The following is a 9257-nucleotide window of genomic DNA, read 5'->3' on the forward strand; positions in this document are numbered from 1 at the left end:
GCCTTCACCCACTGAAGGGCCATCATCCCACTCCTCCTCCTCACAAACGGGCACCAGCCACCTGCTGGGGCTGGACTTGGGATGACCTTGGGATCAAACAGCTCTGCAGCTGCTTGTCCGAGCCATCCACTTCCTCCATGCTCAGCTGAGGAGGTCTCTTCTTCCTAAATCAGGGCTTAAGGTCTAGGGGAGCCTTGGGTATGCCCAGAATTAATTTGCAGGTGAGCTCAGAGGCAGATTTAGGGCTGTTTCCTTCCTCACCACATTTAAATCATCACTCTGGCAAGGAACCAAGCCTGCCCTTCATCCCCACATCCAGGGCTCCTAAAGCTCAGGAGCAAGAGCAAAAGCCAGCCCAGATTCCAGAGAGAGCCCTTGCCCAGCTTTGCGAAGGATGTTTTATTAATTTCTGCTGCAGAGAAGGGGAGAGCTCTTGAACGCAAACAAGGAGCACCTGAATTAATGCTGAGCCCAGAATAATATCCAGGAGCTGCAGGATCAGCTCCTTTATCAACCTTTAACAACAACAACAAAAAATTCTTGCTGTTATTCAGCAGTAATGAAAGCAGAGCTATTGTGGCTGCAGATAACACCAGGTATGAGGCACTGCAGCTTTATGAACGCTTGAGTTTCATGACTCAGGACTGGTAATGGTGCACAAATAACCAACCTGAGAGAAAAACAGCCCTGCCTGGTCCAAGCCACGTCCCACTGGAGCAGAGGCACAAGGAGCCAGTGCTGGATCTCTGGCCAGAGCTGTAAAGCCAAATTTTGGAGGGCCAGGGAGGAACCCAAGGGCTGCAGCTCCAAGAGAAGTGTCTTGACCCAGCCAAGGGTTTAAAGCTTCAACATTTTCACCTTTAAGTGGTTCACTGGTCAGAGAATGCCTTTGGAAACGTCAGTGAAATCCAGCAGGAAAAGCCACAGTGGGGCACAAGGAAAAGTCACAAGGGGCTGCTTTGACAAGCAGGACAACCTTTAATAAACCTGACACTAGATCCCTGATCCCAGCAGGGTCTGGGAGCCAGGACCCCCCATCCCTCTTACTTGCCTTCAAAATCCCTGGGATTTTGCACTCCCACAGGAATTGGGACACAAGCAGACCCTTGGGGCAGCTCAACTCCTCTGTTCCCTCAGAGGGTTTGTGCTCCTTCAGAAGCTTTGCCTGGGACAGGCACAGACACAATCACAGGCTTTTCTAAACTAGCCTGGCCCACCCTGCTTAAACCAAACCGCGGGCTCAGCTCCTCCAGCCCCACATCCCTGCTGGAGGGTGCCACAGCTCATTTTAGCACTTGGAGCATTGTCAGTCCCAGTGGATTCCCACACAAAGCCAGCTCCAGGCAGTGGTGCCAGACACAGCCTCCAGGCATGCCCCGAGCAAGGGATCCAACCTCCCTGAGCTGTTCCCGTTCCCTCACCCACATTTGGAGGAGTTGACGCTCTTTGCGGCCTCAGATTTTTGGGACTTGAGGCAACAGCTCCAGCACTGGGCAACCTCAGGTCTCTCCAGAGCTCTGGGTCACATTCAGGCACTTCCTGAGCTCAGTCTGCTTTTCCAGACGCCAGAATTCCTGTTTCCACAGAGGATTCTTTCTAGGATCCGTGCAGAGGGAGAGGGTCCTGTTCACAACTCCCAGGTAAAAGACAAAACACAAACTGAAAACCTCAAAGTGCTCACTGAAGAAGACAGCCTCTGTGTTGAACTCCTTGGTTTATTCCATAGCATTATCCCAGTGTTTTTGGAGATGCCGGAAGGGAAGGGATTCCATGGAGGCAGCAGGCAGCCCAGGGCCATCCAGGGAGCAGCCTGGGTGTCCAAGCTCAGACACTGCCCCATGGACAGCCCCACTGCTGCCCAGGGTCACTCTGCACCTTCAGTTCTCCCCCTCCCATCATATTCCAGCATTCCCAGAGCCATCCCCCCTTCCCAGGGCCCATGGAGGGATCAGAGGGAAAGGCTCCCCTGGCAGCCTCACACCCTGTAATGCCAGCTCCAGGTACTGACAGCCAACAGAGCCCAGTTCATGTGCAAAAATAGGGTGATTTTATTATAAACTTCAGAAAAAGGAAACAAACAACATGAGAACAGCATTTAACTGGACATCTTCCCCAGGGACATGGCTGTCCCAGGGAATCAGGCATTTTGCAGCCCCAGGAGGTTCAAGGTGCACAAGTCAGGCTTCCTAGTCTTCCTGGAAAACAGGAGATTTTCCCCATAGCACTGCCTGCCCCCACTAACACCAGGGACAAAGCAATCCCTCACCTCCCTCCTCACCCTCCACTCCCCAGGGCAGCAGCTCCCTGGGAATTAGGAGGGTATCCAGCAGTGCTTTGGGACCAGAGCAGTGAAGGAGCCCATGGAAGTTGCTTGTGGTGAAAAATTTCCCACAAATCCTCCCTATTTTCAACTGTAAAATATCCAGGCCAGGGAGTCACAAAGGGCTTGCAGCAAGCTGCTGGCACTGGCCCTGGGTCAGAGGTGCCACAAGCTGGCACCTGGCACTGCTGCAGTGGCAGTGCCCAGGCACTGGGCACACCCAGCACCACCCCACCAACACTTGGGGACTGAAGCTGTGTCCCTGCACAGGGACCGGAGCCCCTCCAACCCTCTCCCTTGGCAGCAGAGCTCTGTGACAATGGCTCAGAGCCTGGGGACATCCAGGGGACTTGTGACACCTCCCCTGCTGCACACTCAAGAGGGTGGCACTGTGCCAAGGGTCCTTACCCCATCCTGAGATGTGCTGGTGTCCCAGGCTGTGTCAGTCTCCTCGCTGCCATCCCCGCTGCTCCCACTGGCTCTTGGACTCTGGGCATCACCACTGGCCACAGCTGGATCCTCTGCTCCCAGCTCCAGGGGCACGGGGCCCTGGGGGTTGTGTGGCACAGGGACACAGTCAGAGCAGCACAAAATCCAAAAGGGATTCATGGAGTTCAGATCAGAGCAATCCCAGCCTCCCTCCTCCTGCAGCCTGGGGCTGAGGTAAATCCTTCCAGCCAAGGACCGATGCTGTGCCCAGGAGTGGAGCAGAAACACTCACCTGGATAGCCAAGGCCTCCTGCACGGTGACCCCGCCCAGCTCCTCCAGCTCCAGGTCGGTGTCATTTTGGGTCTGGTACTCCTCACTGTCTGACTCCATCTCCGAGGGCTGGCAGGGAAAGAGGCAAAGAGAGGCTCTAGGGGAAGGGGCAGTGAGGGGAAGGACATGCCAGTCCTGTCCCAACAGCACTGGGAGCCACAGCCAAGGGTGACAGAGACGCTGCCTTGCAGGGACAGGGACCAAAGGGAAACCCTGGGGATGAGTGGGGCACCCCCAGCTCTCCGATGGCACTGAGAGATGGCCAAGTGCTCCTTAGACACCCTGTGCCCTCAGAGAGGGGATAGGGAAGGAAAGCTCCTCAGGCTCCTCCACAGGGACACTCCCAGAGCATCCCAGGCCCACAGAGAGGCCAAACCATCTTGGAATTGCTCAGCAGCCACAACATCTCACCTCATACGTGAAGTCATCAGAGTCATCCTCTGGCAAATCCTTCTCCAAAAACACATGCCAGGTCTCCTGCTGCTTTGGACCTACATCATCCGTCTCCCTGGCTGGGTCGATCAGAGCCTCCTGGATCTCTGCAGGGATTCACAGGAGGCACAATCACCACACCCAGAACAAAACCAGCAGTTTCCCCAGCTCCCTACAGGAATTCCATGCTGTGTTCTTCCCAGCTCCAAAGCCTCCAGGTGTCCCCAGCTCTCACCCTTGGACATGTTGCTCTGGTCCCACTCCGCCAGGAGGTAGCCCAGGAAGTTCTGGATCCTGGTGGGAGTCACAGAGAGCAGAAGGTGCACGAGCTTCCCAGGCCTGCTGGAGGACTGGGCTGGGGGGCAGAGATGGCTCCTGAGGGTCTCAACAGGGACCACAAATCCAATCCAGACAGATGCTTTCTGAAGGAGCTTCAGCTGCAAAGAGAGGTCCATCAGCACATGGGAGAACTTCCAGGTGTTTCAAGTCCCCAGGGAAAGCCTTAAACTCTGCTCTGTCCCAGTGTGGAGCTGAGGTTAGGAAAAGCTTCAACCAAAACCTGCTGGATTGTACTCCATTCCCAAAACCCGTCCATTTCTTCTGGCCCAGAGAGGGAGAGAAATGAGAATGCTACAGCCACCAACAGCTGAAGGGGAGCAAGGCAAGGCCAAGGAGAAAATGTTGGGATAAGGAGGAAAGCAGAGGACAAAACAATGGAATAGTTTAGGTTGGAAGGGACTTTGAGGACCACCTATTCCACACCTTATCATGGGCAGGGACACCTTCCACTGTCCCAGGCTGCTCCAAGCCCCATCCAGCCTGGCCTTGGGCACTGCCAGGGATCCAGGGCAGCCACAGCTGCTCTGGGCACCCTGTGCCAGGGCCTCCCCACCCTCAGGGGGAGGAATTTCTTCCTAATATCAAATAACGTGAAAAGATTGAAAGAAAATAAACTAGCAGGAAACCTGCAGAAATTGCCAGCACTGAGGTTTCATCCACCCCCTCCCCAGCCCCAGCATCACTCACCGGGTACTTGACCAATCTGAGCTGAAGGATCTGGCCCAGGAGTCTGCTGGAGAAGGAATCACTGTTGGTGAGTGGCCTCATCTGGAGGGGGAGAGAGAGAAAGGTCAGAGCCGGCAGCCCAGCTCCGAGAGTGTCCCCAGCAGAAGCCGCCTCTTGGGCAGCAGCCAGACCTGCTCTGGGCTGGGCTTTGGGGGCTGCTTTACAGAGCCCAGGCTGAACACAAACCAGGCTTAGACCCCCGTGTGGCCATCACGGGATTTATAGGTCCTGTCCCATCTGCTCCTCGTTACCCTGATGAGCTGCTGGCTCCGCTAATTGGTGGGGCAGCCCAGGCCCCTCGGGTGGGGGCTCCTCTGCTATCAGCACTGGGGCCTCAGTTAAGGGCTCTCAGTTAGGGGGTCATTTTCTCTCAGTTTGAGATCTCCTCCTGGAGATTGCCAAGGAGGAGAGATCTCTCCCCTTGCTCTGTGCTGAAGGTGATGAGATGCCAGAGCCTGCCCTGCTGAGCCTCCCAGGGATGGGAGAAACTGGATCCCAGGAGAGGGGAGGCCCCTCTGCATCCCCCCTGCTCCATGCCCGCACAGAGACTGACCCTCTTTTCCTGTCTGCATCATTTTCCCAGCAGGATCCACCCTAAAGTCCCTGTTATTCCCTTGTGTCTTGGTGTCTGCCAGGGAAAGTCAAAGCCTCCCTTGGAATGGAGAATGGAAACTCCCTCCCCCGAAATTATTATAATTTTGAAATTATGGGGCTTTCAGGAAAAGATATGGGAATAGGAATAACAGTTCTTTGCTAGGAATATTAAAAGTAAAAATGTAGTAGTACAAAAAAAGCAAACAAACAAAAAAGAAAACACGGACAGAGTCAGAATATAACCTGACACCCTGTTGGTCAGGGTGTTGGTAGCAGTCCAGTCCAGTCCTCCTGCAGTGGCAGATGTGGTTCCGTTGGAGCAGAGAGGATCCTTTACCTGTACAAGGGTGAGGTTTTCCTCCAAAGGTCCAGTGGTGCTGAGATGGGTCCGGTGTTCCTCTGGGAATCCACTGCACACAGGCTGTGCTGGTGTTCCCAGTCCCAGGTTTTATCCAGGTAGGAATGCTGGGCTCCTCCCCCTGTGCGGAGCATCTGACAATGGGATGAGGTAGTTTTATCGCTCATGCAGTGAGACTCAATGGCCCATTAACAGATGACATCCCCCTGGAGAGAGGTCGAAAGCCCCAACTTGGTTTTAACAGCTGCCCATCGACAGAAGACAGCCGTCCCCTCCCCTCCGGCGCCATGAGGAATGGGGCATTGAAGAGATAAAGCACCTCCCCAAACGGTTTCAACAGATGGCCACAGAATATTTACTTGTGCTTACATCCTGCATTGCAGCCCCAGACACCTTGATACAAGAGGAGCTTCCTTAGCTGGGGGAGGAGGGTGACAGGAAACCACTGACAGGGTTCCCGCTGCACAGGGGGAAGGGCAAAGTTGGGAGAGCAGCTTCATCCCCCTCATCCTCCCACTGCAGGAGGCACAAAGCCTCTTCCCCCTGGCCTGGCGACTGCCTGGGGCCGTCCCCTCATTCCCAGCCCAGCGAGATGGGAGCACAGGGATCACTGGGAGCACAGGGATGGGAGCACAGGGATCACTGGGAGCACAGGGATGGGAGCACAGGGATGCTGCGGGAACGGAGCCAGCACGGAGCCCTGGCCCCGGCAGCGGTGGGACTCGGGACTCGGGGCTGCGGTGGCTGAAGCTGCCGCTGGCTCTGGGGAATCGCGTGGGCCGGAGCGTTTCCCGACGGGAGCTTTGCTAGACACAGCTGAAGTGTTTGTCTGCCGCTCTCGGCTGCCCCTTCCACCTGATGCCCACGGCTGGTGACTCATCCCGCTCCTGCGGCTCTTCCCCTCTCTGCTGCCTCGTGGGTGACAGAGCTGGTGGCCCTGCGCGACAGCGGCAGCGCCGTGTCCTCACCTGTCCCCTCCATCCGCCTGCCCCGTGCCCCGGCGGGCGCTGGACCCTGGCGGGGACCCGGCGGTGTCGTCACCGCGCGTCACCAGCCGGGGGTGGCCGCGGAGCATAAATGCCCAGCGCTGGCCGGCCAGCCCTCGGGGCCACCATGTCCCTGTGGCGGGGCACGCTCCGGCCCCCCGCGCTCCAGGGCAGCAGCTCCAGCGACATCTTCTTCCACGTGGTGACCCCCGACCGCATCCCGCAGTTTATTATCCCGTCCCTGGACATCCGCAAGAAGCAGAGATGCTCAGGCAAGGGGGAGGGACAGCTGGAGGGGACGGGGCAGCTGGAGGGGACGTCTTGGAGGAGCAGCTGCGACCCAGCGGTGCAGGCTGAGCACGGCTCCAACTCATCCTCTTTTAACTCACCCTGCTCCAACCCAGACCCCACTGCTTGGGCAGCTCTGTCCCTGCCGCACCTCCCCAAGGTCACCACCCCGTACGGCTTTGTCACCCTGGGGCGGAGCCCGCAGGTCACCAGCGAGGAGGCGTTTTTTCACTCGGGCTCAGGCCACCCGCGGGGGCCCGCTGCCGGGACACGTCCCAGCTGGCAGGAGGAGCTGGGATGCTGCAGACATCCCGGGATTCCCGCTGCCGAGGGACAGTCCGGGACGGGAGGAAGCCAGAGGGACCACAAGCAGCCAAGCCCCCGTGGCAGCGGTCACAAGGACGATGGAAGCAGCCCGACCCCAGCAGTGCTTCCCCTGCCCAGATGTGCCAGAGACATCCGAGTAACAGAGGCTCTGGAAAGGCGAGAGGCAGAGAAGAGGGACCGGAGGCTCCTGGGCGCGGACTGTCCGGGGAGCAGCTCCGGGCTGGAGCTCCCCGCGGGGACAGCCAGGAAGAACTTGTTCCAGAGGATCCTCAGGAGGCACCTTGTCCACCCGCGGCAGCTCAAGCCTGGGCATTTCACTCTCCACTGACCCTGCAAAGCAGCTCCGAGGAACTGAGGTTCCCTGAAGACCTGGGGAAGAGACACTTCTGTCAATGCCTCAGAACGCTGAGCAGCCAGGCTCAGCCGAGAGCATCAGGGTGTCACCTTCCCTGAGGGGACCGCCGTGAGGTGACAATGCCGGTGGCTGGGCATAGCTGAGAGGGACACAGCAGTGCTGGGGAGCAGAGGGGCCGTGGGTTTGTGACTGTTCAGGGCCTGAATAAAAGTGCTAACATTTCATCTGAGCTGTCGTCCTCTCCTTTTTCTTTCTTGTGCCAGCACTTGGATGTCACCAGGGTGTTTTGGTGACCCCAGCATCCTCTCCGGTACCCCCAGGCTCAGCAGCTCCTGAGCTGAGAGCTGGTTCTTGATGGGCTGACACCGCTGGAATGCAGAGCAGGGGACCCTGAGCCCCAGGAGCTGCAGCAGGCCAGGAGGGAAGTGTGACCACATCCACTTGGCAGCTTTGTGGCCATACCCTGGGGTGTTTGAACGTGTCAGGATCCCTGTCCCAGCCTTGCAGGGGGGATCTCAGCTCCAGGACACTGTAACTGTCCTGAAATAATCACCCCCCACCATTCCAGAGGGTGCAGTTTCCAACCACTCCTAACCAGTTGTGATAAGCAAGTCTCACTTTATTGACTGTTCCCTCATAAATGGCTTTTTTTTTTTTTTTTTTTTTTTTTCGTTTATTGAGCAGCAGAACCTGCAGTGCCAGAATTAAAGAGTTCATGGTCAGCAGTGTTTGGGTGCTGCTGAAACAGCGTACCCTGGGTCAGCAGCGCTGGGCTGCTGCCAGCTTCCCTTCCAGGGGTCTGACTCTCCTGAGAGGTGCCACTGGGAGGGCTGGACCCAGTCCAGGGGTGCCGGGAGTCGCTGGGGCCCCGGCAGGAGCAGCAATCGGGATTTGCATGTGGGTCATTAACCAGGCAGCTCATTAACTCGGTTTGCCTCCCACCCCTTCCCTGGCTGTGTCACCTGGGCCACCTCCTGCCCCAGTCAGTGACTTTGTTTTCCTCATCCCTCCAGTCTGGTTGGACTCTCTGCTCTCTGTTGGAGCTGCCGCTTCCAAGGGAGCTTTTCCTGCAGTGTCAGAGCACCAGTGAGCACCAGGGACGAGCACAAAGGGCCCTGGAGTCCCTGCTCTCCTCCAGGTGGGGCTGCATGGAAGCACCAGTACCCAGAGGATCCATCCCAGTGCCGGTGGAGGGGGTGGGAGCTGGTCAGACGTGTCCCCCTGCATGGCTCCTGTCCGTGACTCCAGCACAGCAGGATGTGGCAGCCGGCACTGCTGGAAGGGGAGCTGGGATCAGGGATGTGACAGAAAATCCACTCCCAGGTTATTCTGAGGAGCACTGGCACTATGGAGTGAGTCAGGGACCGAGGCTCTGGAAATTTAAATTGATCTCAGCTCCTGAGGGCATGGTCTGGGAGGGCAGATTGAGTTACCAGGGATTAATAAACGAGCTCTTATCAGTTACTCTGGCTGTGAGAGCTGAACATGTGCTCCGAGCTGACAGGCGACTGGCAATTAAGGCACGCTCCTGCAAAGCTCTCTCCTCTCTCCTTTGATGCTCAGGCTGCTGCAGAGCAGAGGCTCTGTCCGACTGGCTCAGCATCTCCTGGGGAAAACATGGAAACAAGTCCCGCGGAGCTGAGTGAACCTGCTGTATTTACCAGTTAAACCTGGACACAGGGAGCTCCCACTCCTGGGGTTTATTCCTTTCTTGGGGGCCTCTCTGAGCTCCCAGGAACTTTTCAAAATGTCCTTTACCTTGTCTACAAAAT

The 9257-nt window shown here is 57.1% G+C and overlaps 1 protein-coding gene across 1 annotated transcript; it reads right to left on the reverse strand.

The window, feature by feature from the left end:
* Positions 1-2024: 2024 nt before the first annotated feature.
* LOC136302252 (uncharacterized) lies at positions 2025-4786 on the reverse strand. Its single transcript, XM_066205643.1, has 7 exons — positions 4709-4786; positions 4539-4619; positions 3748-3949; positions 3492-3619; positions 3042-3149; positions 2729-2869; positions 2025-2195 (listed from the first exon to the last, which is right to left on the reverse strand). Exons 2-7 carry the CDS (start codon positions 4617-4619, stop codon positions 2187-2189), a joined length of 669 nt encoding a protein of 222 aa, XP_066061740.1. The 5' UTR covers positions 4709-4786; the 3' UTR covers positions 2025-2186.
* Positions 4787-9257: the final 4471 nt, after the last annotated feature.

This window comes from Chamaea fasciata, unplaced genomic scaffold, assembly GCF_029207755.1.
Source record: "Chamaea fasciata isolate MVZ Bird 193981 ecotype frontalis unplaced genomic scaffold, bChaFas1.0.hap1 SCAF_28, whole genome shotgun sequence".
Classification (NCBI taxonomy): Eukaryota; Metazoa; Chordata; class Aves; order Passeriformes; family Sylviidae; genus Chamaea; species Chamaea fasciata.